The sequence below is a fragment of the Cotesia glomerata genome, unplaced genomic scaffold (genome assembly GCF_020080835.1).
Source record: "Cotesia glomerata isolate CgM1 unplaced genomic scaffold, MPM_Cglom_v2.3 scaffold_21, whole genome shotgun sequence".
Classification (NCBI taxonomy): domain Eukaryota; kingdom Metazoa; phylum Arthropoda; class Insecta; order Hymenoptera; family Braconidae; genus Cotesia; species Cotesia glomerata.
In genome coordinates, this window is record NW_025402552.1 from 69,390 (window position 1) to 86,303 (window position 16,914).

The following is a 16,914-nucleotide window of genomic DNA, read 5'->3' on the forward strand; positions in this document are numbered from 1 at the left end:
GAGGATGATGGAACTTGAGGTTGGAAAAACTTACAAACTAACTGGGATTAGAACTGTTATGACAGATCATGGACCCAACGTTGAAATTGACTTGGAAAACAACTTTTCGATATTCTTCCCTACTGCCACCAACCAAAAATATCTCAACAATCCTGACATGATATTTAAAATGAAATTTTTGATTTTATGTGGTGCTTTGAATCTACACAACATTGGAACCAACTATAATAAATTCAAGCTTATCAATCACTCTGGAAAATCAATTACGGAAATTGTCAGAGAAGTGTGTTTTGATATGTGTACTTAACTTTTATACTAAATAATTTTTTATACTTATTCTAGTGAGGTTTGTAATTAAAAAACATTAAATTACAAAAACATTGTTATTTATTTATTATTTTTAATTACATTAAGTTTATTGATTAGTACAGGTTCAATAATTTTATTTATTTGTTGTATTCTTCGAGGAAATTGTTCTCTGTCTCTCGCCGCTTGTTCCCATGGACCTTTCCTCGCTTGTCTTGATGCAAAGTCTCACACATACATGTGATGTATGGTAGGCTCGAAGTTGAACTGAACTGTCATTCTACGTAAGTTTTCTTACAGTGCTGCTGATTGGATTGTATTCAATGATGTGATCATGTATTATTAAACAGTAAGCAGCAGTTTGATTTGGAAACTGTGCTGACGATTCAAACTCCAGGCGTATATCCACAGGTCCAGACTTGATTGACTCGTTCTGCTTGGAACAGTCAATTATATACAGAGGTGCTGTATTCAGAAAATTCTTCTTAGCCAATAGCGGTTCAGCTTCTTTCCCGTAGTAAGCACTTTGAAAATTTGTGTACATATCATACATCAAGGCATATTGATTATGCACAATGTTGAGGTTCAAATTTCCATATGGATAACTCTGAGAGTTCAAGAACAGCTTAATGTCTCTTATGCTGCAGTGATCAAACTCGCTTGCGTTTTGATTCGATTGATTCTTTCTTGCTGTTTGGAATCCAAGGATGACAAAACGAGGTTTCTCAAGCTGGTTGGTTGTTTTGATTACCCAAATATGCTTGTTGGTAGCTGGTAGCAGTGGATACTCATATAATTCCCAAGTCCGGAAACTGATTGGGATAGCTGGATCAGAGGTTATGTAATTCAACACCTCGATTTTTTGTTTGTCAGACACTGCTATATACGGTACAATCCACTCAATTTTTTGGATTGTAATTGTAACATTGTCAGGTGCTGCAGCGGTAACAACGTAAGCATTTTGATCAGTGTTTGATCTGATCAGTATCAATTCATGCTTGGCATTCACGATAATTCGTTAATAATCTTCAGCAAATCCAAGAATGAAACTCAGCGGTACTGAGACATCAAAGTAACCGCTATTATCAGTCAGCTTGTTGTCATCTTCATTAACAATCCAACCAGCATTTTCTAGAATATTTTGTTGTTCCGGACTCAGAGAAGCGTATCCTTTCATAACACTGGTGATACTCACATTCTTACATCTGTCAATTTCTACACCATTGAGCTCATAACGTATCTCTTCAAACATATGACAAACAGCCATGTTGACCATCTTCGTAGTAGCACTTACAGCAGTACCATCAGCTTTCCTCATTCTTCCATAAAAATGTAATGTGCTCTTGCTTGGGAGCAAGCACAGATCTTGATGCTGAACAGCAATCCTGATTTCATCACTGTTGTTGAACGTTGATAATGCGTATCGTAGGTGTAAATGAGCTTCACAGTGTGCAATAGACTCATCAAAAATAATCGATTTTTTTATATCTAAGATTTCCGCCATGGTATTACGCAAGCTAGACAACAAAATCTTATTTTTATCTTATGAATTTTCCACGTAATTCTAGTCATAGACTTTTTAGGTAGTCTGCGTTCTGACGTGTTAACACTTTCAGAGCTTGATGATGACTGATGATCTTTGGGCATGCTGCAATCCTTTTATACCCATTACCAGTCTTTGTCTCATAAACGATACCCATTACAGATTTTTTATATGCAGTCTTATCGTTATAGTCTCACCACGGAAATTTGCTATTCTCCCGTCTTGATCAACAATGGGAGTCTTACGTTGTGTATTGCTCGTACGGCGACTGGTAGGTAAATGATGTTTGTTGGCACTTCCACTATTTTATATCCTGCTGGAACCCTCGGGAAAAATTCATGGATTGTATGATTCTTCTCACCATTGATGTATGATCCAGTAGTTATATTGCACTCGACACTCAGAGAGTTGATTTTTAATATTTTGACTGGTAAATCAGATTTATGAGCTGTGTTAGGTTCAAGAACACGTTTGGTAAATCCAAGTAATGGTCCAATGGAATCTTCAGGTTCAAAATTTATATGCTGATCACATTTTATTTCACTCTTCAACTCATTGTTGTTTGCTTTTAAAGTGAAACTCAGTTCAGGCAATGTCTTGTTTATATAAGTTTCAATATCTTTAATTTCATAACTCCCTGTCGGTATAGTTATATCTTGAAATCTCTTGATTGTACTTCTCTTGGATCTTTTTGATGACACATAAAATTTATTAGCATCAACATCGATATTTGGTATTGAATTGAATGTCAGAAGCTTAACAAGTCCAAGTACATAATTTTTTGTTGGTGATAGCTCAATCGGCGGAAAATAATTTGCCTTCAGTACGGAGGAGTTTCCGGATAGTGTCAAGGTGAATGAATCTGCCATGACTGACGCTTATAGTCCCGAGTCACTTCAATTTATAGTTGTCCAGCCAGAAATTTTAAGCACAAATGTCCACATATAATTGTATCAAAATCTTGATATCTTTTATGATTGTACTTTACGCTACCAACATCGAGATATTTCATCAAGTCTTGTGGGGGTTGTTATGTCCACCCACAAATTTTTTTTCTCTCTTCTCTTTCTTTAAATTTAAATCGTCCGCGCAGATGAAAGACTTCTCCATGCGCGAAAGCCACAATAAAATAGAAGCTACGCGACTGCTGGTTGACTAGCGGGGACTTTTGCAAACTCAGCACCGCGAGCATATTTAAAAACGAGAAACGGAGACCGCTCCCGGTCTTTGTTAATTAATTCGACTTCCGCGTTTAATTGACGGGCCCGTGCCTTGTAGAGTCCTTTGCTTTAATTTGCACTGCACTTAAAGGAAGTTTGGACGCGGTTTAACCGGCAGGCCACGTATTAATTTTAAGTATCTTAGAGAGTCGTATTCTCAAAGTTCTAATTTGCCCTGCACTTAGGCGAGAATTCGGCCAGTAAGTAAATCATAGAGAACCGTATTCTCAAAGTTCTAATTTGCCCTGCACTTAGGCGAGAATTCGGTCATTAAGTTTATTCAAAATTTCCTAAAAGCTAGTTTTGCGCACTTTACCCTACGGGGGACTGGAGGACGTTAGCTCAACCAAATCAATAAAATTCATTAAAATAAATTACGTTAAAATTTAAATTGTGAAAGTGTAAGTTTTGTGGTTATAAAAATAAATATCAAAAGAAGTGAAATCAGTTTCGAGTTAATTCATTTCTTAAAAATAAGAAGCCCTTAAAGTAAGCAGCCCCAAATCCATCCAACTCCATCCGCTGCAAGGACCAACCAGAGGGCCAATTCAAGGAAAAGGCGCTAACAGCGGCCCCGGGATCACGGATCCGGTAACAACAAAAATCCTGCAAAGAGAAAGTACATCTATTCTTAATAAAATCCGTGTTCAGTCTCAAACGAAGGCGTGGTAAATTCGTCCGTCGAAAACGTCCCACATAAATAATTAAAACAACGGAATTAAAACTCCGTTGCGTATTCTTTAAACCGTTAGTCCAAACCTCCACTGTTTACGCTACCACTTAAACGCCCTTGGACATAACAGGGTTGTAGATTACCAAAACTGTCAAAGTAAATTACTTGATTATGATTCTTCTTGTATGCAACCCAGTGAGTTCCAGGTCTAAGTTTATCATCCAAATTTATTATTGCTGATTCATTTATCTTCGGTCCAGATTTTTGTAAATCATTTCTCATGAAAACTCCACGAAAATTTGGAATTTTAAGTAGCTTGGCATATTTTAATAAATCGATGTTAGTCAGTGCTCGATGTGGTAGCTCTACTGGTTTTTTGACTTCTTGCAACCAGCTCTCTCTGGGTATGGTTTCAGATAAAGTCCCATACCATTGCGGTAAGGTTTGAGGTATAATCCTCTACCTACAGCTATTTCCTCCATCTTCAAATTGTGACGTTTCTGTTCTACAAATTGATTTTTAGCTGCGCTAGCATCGTTCACAGTTTTTGCAACACCTGCAGCTCCACCTGTCAGAGCACCAACAGCTGATAACCCTGCGAACAGGGGAATCAAGAATGGAAGTACTCCTCCAATTTATGACGGAACTGGTAGAATACGAGGCAATCGAACATTTTTCTTCCCACCAGCTTTCTTGACAGCCTTGCGGGCACACTCAAGGGCTGTTTTAACTGGATCTCCACCAGGTTGCATAGACTTTTTAGCTCCATCAACAATCTGTCTTAGAGCAACATCTTTCTTCTTGGAAGTCTTGCGCGTGGCTGTCTTTCTTTTGGTCACCTTACGTTTGGTTATCTTACGCTTTGTCGTTTTTCGCTTAGTTGTCTTTCTTTCAATTGTCTTACGGTTAATAATAGGTTTTTCTTTTTTAAGACCCATACCGAAACGTCTCTTTAACTTCATGATTTTATTTACACTCCAAGCAGCAGCTTTTTCACCAATAGCAGCGTCTCTCGCTTGAAATCTTTACCACGCTTTCTCAGCAAGAATTTTATCAGCCTCGTGACGGGCTTCCAAATTTTCACGATTTTTTGAGTAAGCTATATCGTGTTCCTTACACGCAGCGTCCAAAGGATTTATACCTGAATCACCTCGAGCTAACCTCTTGGCTAACTTGGTACCCGGACCACAGTATTGATAACCTGGTATGTGAAGTTCAAGTGGGAGCTTGTTGATTATATTGTTGAACAAACCTTTACCACGTCTGCTCTCAGACATGTCACATCAAAGACTGACTTGCTAATCTATATAAGCTGGTATATATACCCCTTGAGTTCAGAATCTAATCGTGGACAACAAACCAAGAGCTCAGTTGCCAGTTATCAATTTTGATCAAATTGTTCAAGGAACCGGTGTAAAAAATCTCAAACGACATGGTGCTTTACTTCCAAACAGTATCCGTGCAGTGTTTTGCGGACCATCAAACTGTGGAAAGACGAATGCTCTGCTGTCCCTTATTGTACATCCAAACGGTTTGAGGTTTGAGAATATATATCTTTACTCAAAGTCTCTTAACCAACCAAAGTATCAGTTTCTGGAGACACTGCTTAAACAGATTGATGGTATTGGATTCTTCACATTCAGTGAACATGAAGCTGTAATCAAGCCTGAAGATGCTAAGCCTAACTCCCTGATGATATTTGACGATGTTGCTTGTGAAAAACAGGATCACATCAAGGCTTTTTTCTGCATGGGTCGACACAAGGATGTAGACAGCTTCTATCTCTGTCAAACTTATACGCGAATACCTAAGCATCTGATTAGAGATAATGCAAATTTTCTCGTGCTGTTCCGTCAAGATGAAATGAATCTGAAGCATATTTATGATGATCACGTCAATACGGACATGCCATACAACTCATTCAGAGATTTATGCTCGGCATGTTGGAATAAATATGGGTTTGTGGTAATAGATAGAGACAGTGAATTGAACAGCGGCAGGTATCGAAAAGGATTCGACTGCTTCATTAGTATAAATTGAGGTACTTTAGAGTGTGATAGTCATACATGCTGTAGACTTTAACCTGTCAACATGAAGCCTGAAGAAATTTCAAAGCAGAAGGATATTCTGCATCAGATATCTCAAGCCAGCGATACCATCCGACGAAAGCACAGGATGTTGAAGTTGGGTAAAGATACAGCTGAAAAAGCCATGGAGGAAATGTTTAAGCCTATTGTAACACCTCTCCAGACTATAGTTGAAAGTTCAAAGCTGAAAGAAGAAAATATTAAAAAAGAAGAGGTTGAAAACCAGCACGTTGAAAAATCTTTATATATTGATCCAGACGACTACAACAGTTTAATATCAGATGATGAAAGTTCATTTGACAATACAGCACATGCTATCACTCAGCTACCGCCATCAACAAGTACTCCAACTCGTAAAAATTCTCTTCTCACTAATTATTTACAACGTTTAAGTAAAAAACACAAAGATATTGATATGAGATATGGTATACGCAGAAAACATGGTGAATTGTATATGGGTGATTCACCTATTTCATTTGCAAATGATACAATAAGTGTCAAAGGTAAAAATTATCCAATAACTCCTGGATTGTTGGAATTATTATTTAGAAAATCGCCAGATGATGCACTCATCACCCCAGATGATAAGGACAAGTACTTGGATATAATTCAACATACCAACACTCATAGGAAAAATTATGATTCAAATCGTTCCATTTATGAAGATATAACAATAAAGTACAATAAATACATTGCTGATTTTCTCACTAAGTTCGGTAAAGGGTTACCGAAATATATGATTGCAAGAAAACAGAGATTACCAATGGATTATGTTTACTGGGATGATCCAAATGAACTTGTTGATCGTTTGCAACTACTGATGGCATCTCAAGCTGCTGGAAACCCAAGTCACACGAATGAAATCATGTCAATTATTGAAGAGCTTAGGGAGGCTGGAGTTATATATTAAAAGCTTCTAGAAAATTACATCATTCACACACCGACCGTCAAAGTGTTCACAACTATGAGTATCGATATATTTGGACGTTCACTGGACAATGACAAGTCAGTTCAACGAGGACCAGCTGGTAGAGGTTTTAATGTAACTTCTGATGGAAACTATAACATTGAGAATAAAAGGTTGTGCAATCTCGGTAATCCTTCAAATGAATATGATGCAGCAATAGTGCAATTTGTACTGAGACAGATAGCTGAACTGAATAAAAGTATAAACAGTAAACAGAAAGAGATTATTTCACATTTACACTCTGAAATAGTAACACTGACAGCTACTGTGATAAATTTGCAGACGGCTATTGAGGAAGTTAAAGCAGTACTTTCCTCTCACCGGAATACTATCAAATATCTCACTGAGAAACTCAATGAACAACAAAAAGGAAGTGATAGCTGAAGAGCTTCACAAACCAGCTCGTAGAAACTATAAACGTCGTCATGTTGATATCAGAGGTCTTGATGAGACTTGGCAAGCTGAATTGGTTGAGATGATTCCATATGCAACAGTTAATAAAGGATACAAGTATCTGCTTACAATCATAGATATATTTTCAAAGTATGCCTGGGCAGTTCCAATTAAGTCTAAAAGTGGTGTAGATGTCACTAGTGCTATGAAGTCTGTACTCGAGCAAGGTCGTGTCCCTAAGAATCTTCATGTTGATCAGGGTAAAGAGTTTTACAACAAAGAATTCAAAGATCTGATGAAGCAGCACAAGATAAATCTGTATTTAACATTCAGCAATCTCAAAGCATCCATATGTGAACGTTTCAATAGAACAATTAAGACTAAAATGTGACGAGAGTTTACAGCTCGTGGTAGCTACAAGTGGACTGATATACTTGATGACTTGGTGAATACTTACAATAACACCAAACACAGTACCATCAAAATGAAACCTGCCGATGTTACCGCTGCTCAGGAGAAACAACTATTGGAAAATATATATCAACCACTGAAAACCAAATCGAAGCAGAAGCAGAAGTTCAAAGTTGGAGACAAAGTCCGAATCAGCAAGTACAAGCATGTTTTTGACAAAGGATACACACCAAATTGGACAACAGAAATCTTCACAATCAAGTCGGTGCAGAATACGAATCCAACGACGTACAAGCTTGTGGACTATCAGGATCAACCAATCGAAGGTGGATTTTACAACGAAGAACTCAGCAAAGTTAAATATGCAGATGTATATCTAGTTGAAAAAGTAATTAGAAAACGTGGAAATAAATACTATGTTAAATGGTTAGGTTTTGATACTAATCATAATAGTTGGATCAATTAATCTGATATGTAAAACACAAATTATATTTACATTGTTTTTATTTACAAAACCTTAATACATAAATCCTTAAAACTATATTTACATTGTTTTTAATACTATTACAAATTTTTTTGTCTTTTATTATTATTATTTTCATCATTATCTTCAACAATTTTTCTTTTCTTAAAATCTAAGGAGCCTTTATAACCCCAAGGTACAGTATCCGTGCTTGCCTCAATGAGTTGACGTTTGTCATCAGCCCAACTGAGAGCAAGTTTCTCCTGCTTTATTGTATGTACTTGATGTTTTTTACTCTTAATCATGTATTGCTCTTTCTTCAGTAATACATTTTCAAAAAGACATCTCTTGAAGTCATCAAACGTGATGGTCTTCAAGGCTGATCCTCCGATACCCTTTGCCCGTTTCTTTATCCTGTCTTTTTCCTTCTGAGGATCATGGATTTCGAAGGCATACAATTTGGCTCTGAGACCCACGAACTCGGACATGATCCGGAGGCACAATAGTGCCTCAAGCCAAGTACACGTTCAACAACATATGTAATAATGTGTGTGAACGTGTAGGCGTGAGGCTACTGTGCCTCTTTTCTCGAGTCAGATGTCAACATAACCTCACCATATTTTTAACTCGATTTATTTTATTACTACGTCCATGTCAACACTTGACACCCGCTTTAATAGTTCAATTATTAGTCCTTTTTATAAAACACCAAAAATTATATTGTTTTTTATATTATTTAACGTTATCCTAATTTATAAAATTTTCGCTCCCCCGTTTTTCGGATCTACGAGAGATTTTACTAATTTCGGTCGAATTTTTTATTTCGAAGTTGGTACAGTTTAGTTCGATGCGGATAGTACATGTTTAGTATCAGAGTTAGTCCATTTCCATTTGGCATCTGAGATCCTCTGCGGATAGTTACTCTGTTTTAGATTTTTAAGTTTTTAAGTTGGTACAATTCAATGCTCTGAGGATAGTATACTACTGTATAGTATCAGAGTCATTCTATTTCCATTGAACGTCTGACAACATAGGCGGTTAATTCAAATTTGAATCCATTTAAAATTTTATTGCGGGTATTAGTAAAATAATTAAATGCAATTTTATTCAATTTAACGTTTCATTATTGTTATTATTATCATAATTTTTTAATTTAATAATAATTATTAATATTTGCTGTTGGCATTTGATGTAAATATTTAGTGTGGATTGTTTTCATTTCTTTTCCGGCTACGGACTGTGATGCTTCTAAATGCATCCGGCAGGTGACACTACCTGTCAGAAAAGCACGAATTTGAATTATTTCAAATATTTTATTAAAATTTCAATCCAAATTTATTGTTCTTGTACATCATTTGAATTTCTTGTCCGGTTGTTAACTGCATTGCCTCTAGATGCACTCAGCAGGTCTGACAAATTAGGCGATTAATTCAAATTTGAATTCATTTACAATTTAAATTCGGGTATTCTTAAAATAAGTAAATATAATTTTATTTCACTTAATGTTCCATTATTATTTCATTATTCACATTATTTGTATATTATTATCATTATTATTATTATTATATTTGTTTATATTATTATTAAGATTATTATTTAATCAATTAAACAACTGGTTCTCAGTCGAAATAATATTGAGTAAATACAGCGCGATGACTAATATGAATTATTATAATTTTAATTAAAAAAAAAGGTGCGAAATTTTGAATTTAAAAAAAAGTTTGGAAAATCCAAATGAGCATGCCTTAAGCGCTCATGTAATACATAAAATATTTAGATCATAACAAAAATTATTCGTTTTTAATTTGAATTTCCCGCGAGTAGTATTATGCCCTCTGTAGGTCGAACTAATGAAAAATTTTAACAGATGATAAAACAGTTAGTAATTATACCATCATGTATGTATAGTTTCTGCTTGTTTTATAGTTATTTCAATTCTGTTTATGAAAAACTAGAAATGTTCATTGGCGCGCCAAGGCGCGCCCTTTAAATTAGTTTTAAACGTCAATTTTCATATTTTTTTGAAATGAATTCCACAATTTTACACGCTTTTATTAGTTTCGCCCGTATGTTTGTATGTTTTTATATTTGCAACCGACTTCTTTGAAGTTGATTTTGACCCACTTTAAACGTCAGATTTCATGTAAATTTCGTAGAATTGTCGAGGACTGATGACGATACATTAATTTGATAAGATTATTCCATTATTCGATTTGTGGAAAACGAGATTTGTTAGTTCATATAACTTTCATGTATGAACGATAAGGCAGGATTTGATGTTAATTATAATAATAATTATGACTATAATAATAATAAATAATGATAATACGGGCATTTAACGAGATGAATTTTTCTTAATACTCGAAAACAAATGTAACATCAGTAAATTTTTCAGATAAGAAAGTGTTGTTAATTGTGGTCACAATCATGGCATTACTCGTTTTCCGGGTTTAACATGGCTAAAATGTGTTGAATTCGTTAGATATCAAGCGTTTTTTCCCTGTACAATTACTGCTAATGTTTTCCTAAATTGTGAAATGAAAATTATTAAAAATAAAATTTATTGATGTGTACTTTGTAATTCAGTTGTTGATTAACGTTTACCTTTAATTGCATGTGTTTCTGTCAACAGTATTATGCATAAAACTTTAATGTTTCTAATTCTAATATAAGAGACATTTAAGTTCTTAAAATTAATAATAATGATAGTACGTGCATTGAACGTGATGAATTTTACTTAATACTCGAAAACAAATGAAACATCAGTAAATTTTTCAGATAAGAAAGTGTTGTTAATTGTGGTCACAATCATGGCATTACTCGTTTTCCGGGTTTAACATGGCTAAAATGTGTTGAATTCGTTAGATATCAAACGTTTTTTTTTCCACGTACGATTACTGCAAATGTTTTCATAAATTAATAATGCAAATTTCATAATGAAAATGTTATGTCACATTAACAATTCTTAGTTCCAGGATTAAAGTAAATCGAAGTGTAGGATAAAATATACATTTCATAAAAATTTCCTATGAATAAAGTTCTGTAAATACATAATTTTTTACCAAATCATTAGACCTATCATTGTTCAAGTAAATTTTCAATGAATCCCAAGATTTTACTCTAGACATAGCAACGTACAATTGTCCATGGTTGAAGACGTCTTTTTGTAGGTCTATCCCTATTTTGTTGAACGTTTGACCTTGAGCTTTATTTATAGTCATTGCAAATGCTAATTTTACAGGGAATTGTCTTCGTTTGAATGTAAACGCACCCGCATGGTCATAGTAGAGGGTTATTCGATTTATAAAAACAATATCTCCAACTTTATCGCCTGTAAGAATTTTACATTTTAATAAAGTTGTTCCTAGTTCAATAACCATTAATCTAGTACCATTACATAAACCTTCGTTTATGCTCAAATTCCTTACAAGCATAATGACACTGTATAATCTTAATTTCAAGTTATGAGGCGGAAAATTAGGAGGGTTTATAGAATTTAAATATTCTACTAAAATTGATTCATTGATAACGCCGTTGTCACAATTTTCCGTGCTATCAACACTGTTGTAAATCTTTTCTGATTCTGCGTCCAATAAATTTACGACTCTATCATTTATTAAATCTACATCTATATTACGAGGAGAAAGAATAGCCAGCATAGTAAAATTATCATACTGTCTATTACTTATTGCGTCAGCGTAAACATCTGCAACGATATCGGCATCTTTCGAGGCAACACATTTTTGCGGAAGAGTTACGTAATCATCTTCATTATTAATGCTCCCGTTTCCAATAGACAATACAAATTCAGCAAATTCGACTTCTTCCGGTAACGTTCGCATGTTTTGTGTAAGAGAAGATATTTTAAAATGTTTCCACAATTTACTAAATTTTATCGATAAGTTTATAGTTTCAGTGCGAGTGGCGTTTAATTTAATTGGAAGTAATTGTCTGAAATCTCCACCGAGAACTATAATTTTACCTCCGAATGGACGATTATCGTTGCAAATGTCGCACAATGTACGATTCACCAATTCCAACGCATATCTCGGTGCCATCGGAGCTTCGTCCCAGATTATAATATCGATATTTTTTAAGTAATGATATTCGTTAGAATTATTTTTGATATTAGAAGTTGAATCTTCATAAAGAGGAACAGGCATACCAAATACTTTGTGAACTGTTCTGCCGTGCGGAAGGAGAGTTGCTGCAATTCCTGTAAAGGCCATCGTGCATACATTTCGTTGTTTACTTACAAGTAAGTGAAATAATGTTGTGTAAATAAATGTTTTTCCTGAGCCACCGGGTCCATCGATATAAAAACAATTAGAATTATGAATATTGATACCATCATCTCCTGTAATTGTCGAATTCATTATGGTGTCTACAATATTCTTTTGTTTTTCGTTCAACTTCACATATTGTTCTTCTCCGATTCTTTGATGATCTATTAGTGACATGTTGTCATTTTCAGGTATGTTAAAATCTATCAACTGTTCCATAGTTGGGAATTTATTAAGCGCTGATCCTTCTGATATTAACATGTCATTTAGTAAAAAGTAAGTTTTTTTATAAGCTAAGGTAGTATCTAGCTCCAATAGAAAATCTTCCGACATTGAATGTTTAAATTTTTCCCACAATCTTTCAGGATATGCAGGGTGACAATATAATAAAATTCGGACGAACAATTTACGTAATTGTACTGGCATCATCCATAGTTGAGCTTCGGATAACGTTCGTTCCCATTCAGTATCGTCTTCTACAAGTCCTAGAGCCAAACACGTTGCAGCAAACGTTTCATATAACGTTCCATTTACAGTCTTGAGGCCAATAAAGCTTACTGCTCCTTTAACATTGAGTAATAAAAGACGTAAATGAAACAATTCGGTTTGCGCAGGACTAATTGAATACATCCTTCCCAAAGCATTGAACTGTGTTTGTCGCCTTTCCCAAGTTAATTTGCTTGAATTCTTATCTTTTTTTTTAAATACATAATGTGATGGAATTTCTGAATAAAATAAATTTCTGGCTTCCGGATCTCGTGCATTTAAAGCAAAGTAATCAATGAGCATAGTTTCTTTTTCTAGGGCATTTTGAATATTTTCAGTATTTTCAGGATCTATGGTAATTGTATGTTGGTTCGGTAAATGAACTGGCAATCTAATTACCGTATGGCTTTTGTTATGTAATTCTTTATTTAAAATTCGCCAGCAAGCTTCAACGGGACCAACGTATCGTCCTTCAAGAAAATCTTTAATTTCATCATGATTGACAATTCGATTTTGATCTGAATTTGTAACATCAAAGGCAGAGGCATCATGACCTTTGTATACGTACTTAAATAAATATTTGACTGATTCAACACTTGCAACAATTTCTACATTTATATGACAATTCAACAATAACAATAATTTTCTGTTGTGCGGGACTACATGTTTGTTGTCTACTTCATAATTATTTCCTTTTAGATAAGAAATATTTGTATTTCTTCGCCTGTATTGAGGATAGCCATTTTCGTTCATCGTCGTTTCTGATACATGAGGCTTGGGATATTTCTTTGAACAGGTGTTATTAACTAAACACCAATCCCCGCAAGGTCCATGTATCATATTTTTCATTACAATACCATGTAATCTTGGATTTGTAAGTGGATCTGGTATTTCGGCTGAAACATACCTGTTTACTTCTTCAGGAGTAGTAATCTTAGAATTATCGTTAAGAGTTACCAATAAATGAACGTGAGGAAGACCGCGTTTTTGGTATTCAATTACATAGACAAAAGCTTTAACTTCACCAAGATGATTCTGTTTAACTATGATGTCCATCAATTGTTTAACTTTTAAATAAAATACTCTAGCAACAATATCCGGCCTATCTGCAGCAGTTTGGCCTGGCAATAAATTTTCAACTATTTCACGCCATTGCGGATTACACGTCATCGTAATGAACAAATCAGGGGTTCCAAATACTCTTACGAGACACATCGCATCTTGGTAATGTTGAACCATATTTCTAGGAGAACTTACAAATGTAGAGGGTAGTATTATTATTTTACCGATTTGACTGTTTGTATCGGTTGCTCTGTTATGTAAATGATCAATTAATCCCTGATATGACTCTGCCCTTAATTTTTTTTGATTGTTTCTGCAAAAAGAAATTCTGTCTTTTTCTATTTTTACGTAACTATCTACTACCCATTGTTGAAATAATCTTCTGCCCATCAAGAATGCATTAAAACTATTACGTATTGCCATGCGGAATTTAATGTAAGCATTTCGAGTTACATGTTTATTTCTGCGTACGCAGGGTAAATCTTTATGCCAACCTTTACTCCCGTGAGGATAAAATAACGGATAAATCCATGGTTCAACGTTAGAATCCATGGTACTAATAGATTTTAATTGTTTTGTAGTTTTATTCCTGATAGTCACGTACGATTCAGGAATGTCTCCATCTGCCGTAGTTGCAAAAACTGCAGCCACCTCATTAACTCTTTGGAAATTATATCGGCCTCGGTCCATGCCCTTTTTCAATGTAAACAGTAACTGTAATTCAGGTTCTATGTTATCATTCGCTGTCTTGGCGCTATCCAGTTCATCTTTCATCATTTGATACGAATGTACAAATATATTGTGTTCTCTTATCACCGTTTCGATGGTACTGACAACATCTAAATCTAATTTATTATTTTGAGTGCATCTAAATTGCGAAGCTTCGTTGGCGTCTATTATGAATAATTGTCCATTCGTAGGGTTTTCGTTGACCTCAGGATACAAAGATTCATTAATTTGGTAGTAAACCTGACCTTGCAATTTAAAACAGAACGGGCCTGTGCGACTATTGCGAAATTGGACTAAATTAGCATTGAAAGATGCAAAGGAAAATGAACTATTATAATAACGTATTCGTTCAAAAAAATGATGTGATTTTTCATCGGTCCCATCAAAAAGATGTTTTAACGGAACTGGCATGTCTGGTAAATCATCAAGAGCAACTTCACCATGACTGCAACAATCGTTAAATGAATGTTTCTTGTTAGCGACTTGTTCTGCGGAAAAGTGTTTCGCGGTGCAGTGAGAACATGTTAATGACATCGGACCTAAGTAATTTTCACCAATATTAATTTCATCTACATGTAGTTCTGAATTTCCATCAGAATCGTAACCACGGACGTTTCTGATAAGACTTTCATCACGAATACTTGATTCTACTGGTGGAGGTCTAGATGTTGACGGATGATCTATAATGTCTGATTTATTAAGTAGTATAGTATCGTGTTTATCAAGGTCATGTATACGAGTAGTTTTAACAATTTTTGGATGGAGGTTATTTTTTTTCGAATTACTCCTGGTCAATCGTTTATCAGCATTTCTTTTATCTTGTCTTTGTCTTTTAATTAACTCTTTTTCAATTGGATCACGCTCGATTTTTCTTCGTGGCATGATGACAAGAGGAAGCAAAAATCGAACGATATAGAAAATAAGAATGAATCAAATATCAATAGTTAGCTATGTTACTGCTGTAACATCATAAGTTGATACGAAAATAAGAGCTGTAACGAAAATGATAATTAATATATTGAACTATAATAAATTACAATAGTAGTGATGATATCAAATGAACCGTCTATTTAAGTTATCTGCTTCTATAATTAATAATTTAAAAAAATTAAGAATCCAATAAACTCGTTGGGCTTAGAAAGCAAATTTATTTGGCTGTCATTGAACAGCGTATTTCATTATCTTATATTTTATTTCTATTCGTCACATATATATCTAAAGTCTTTTATCTAATTCCTATATATAAATATGTATTTAATTATTTAACGTTATATTTCGTTAAAATGTATAATATGATTGTTAAATGATAATTTAAATGAAGTAATATTTGTTATAATCGGAATAAATAGATTCCTTTACTTATATTCTTAATTTCTATTAGACTATTGACCAAGTTCAATTTACATAACGTTCTATATATTTTTTATTCAATTCATCAATTACATTCAAATAATGTCATTTATACAGTTTTAAAATCTATAATCCTAGATCTGGTTCTATTTCTGAAATTTTATGTCCACCTCGTAAACCAAGTTACAACTTTCATAGATCCTGGGTTGAACCGTCTTCCAGTATTATTAAACGGATGTCTCGACCTTCCGTCAGCACGCAAAATTATTGGTTCCTAAAAACAACAAATCAAAAAATTTTTACTATGTGCATTGGCTAATATCAATTAACGAAAAGAAAAATTATTATCTCGTTATTCCAACCAGAAGCGAAATTTCAATACATACTTACCCTTACATGGGACGAAAAATGTCAATTTTTTTTTGCCAATATCTGTTTTCAGAGTAAACCGAATTAGATCATAAGACAGAAAATTCAAAGTCAAAAGTCAGATACAATGAAAAAAATACACATCATAAGGAGTGTCAATAATGCACCTAGGTTATGAATTTAAACAAAAACCATATTAATAGTACAACGCACAATTCAATAGACGTAGATATATAAATAATAATATTACAAAATAACTGAACGCACAAGGAAATCTAATCAGCAATTAAATTTTGCAGTACTGTATTAATTAAAATATTCTTCATTCGTCGTATACTTAAGATACATAAATCACGTTCGATTCAATGTTATGAAAATATTTCCATTTTAGGTTATGTTCACATTACAAAATATGCGCTTGCGCAGACTATATCCCATAAGTCAGGCTCATGTGTACAAAAAAAAACCCGTAATACACGTGATTGAAATTAACGTTGAACGATTTTATAACTTATTTATAATGATTAATTAAATATAATACGTACAATGTATTCATTTCATTGTAAAAAATA

At 34.2% G+C, this 16,914-nt stretch overlaps 2 protein-coding genes and 1 long non-coding RNA gene across 3 annotated transcripts; all 3 read right to left on the bottom strand.

The window, feature by feature from the left end:
- Positions 1 to 586: 586 nt before the first annotated feature.
- Positions 587 to 1,810, bottom strand: LOC123274072. Its single transcript, XM_044741570.1, has 2 exons — positions 1,367 to 1,810; positions 587 to 1,303 (listed from the first exon to the last, which is right to left on the bottom strand). Exons 1-2 carry the CDS (start codon positions 1,808 to 1,810, stop codon positions 587 to 589), a joined length of 1,161 nt encoding a protein of 386 aa, XP_044597505.1.
- A 9,279-nt stretch (positions 1,811 to 11,089) lies between these two features.
- LOC123274073 lies at positions 11,090 to 15,505 on the bottom strand. Its single transcript, XM_044741571.1, has 2 exons — positions 12,229 to 15,505; positions 11,090 to 12,126 (listed from the first exon to the last, which is right to left on the bottom strand). The coding sequence occupies exons 1-2, from the start codon at positions 15,503 to 15,505 to the stop codon at positions 11,090 to 11,092; spliced, it is 4,314 nt and encodes a 1,437-aa protein (XP_044597506.1).
- A 523-nt stretch (positions 15,506 to 16,028) lies between these two features.
- LOC123274070 lies at positions 16,029 to 16,888 on the bottom strand. The gene is made up of 2 exons (XR_006511439.1): positions 16,364 to 16,888; positions 16,029 to 16,247 (listed from the first exon to the last, which is right to left on the bottom strand). It is a non-coding gene; the product is annotated as an uncharacterized LOC123274070 (long non-coding RNA).
- Between the last annotated feature and the right edge of the window lie 26 nt (positions 16,889 to 16,914).

What these genes read in the sequence shown, in the direction of transcription:
- LOC123274072 (XM_044741570.1), bottom strand. Translation starts at nt 1,810, where the DNA reads ATGGCGGAAATCTTAGATATAAAAAAATCGATTATTTTTGATGAGTCT. An exon ending in GCGGTTACTTTGATGTCTCA is followed by an intron (nt 1,304 to 1,366) that starts GTACCGCTGAGT and finishes GTGAATGCCAAG; the next exon opens with CATGAATTGATACTGATCAG.
- LOC123274073 (XM_044741571.1), bottom strand. Translation starts at nt 15,505, where the DNA reads ATGCCACGAAGAAAAATCGAGCGTGATCCAATTGAAAAAGAGTTAATT. An exon ending in AACAGTTCACAAAGTATTTG is followed by an intron (nt 12,127 to 12,228) that starts GTATGCCTGTTC and finishes TCTGGGACGAAG; the next exon opens with CTCCGATGGCACCGAGATAT.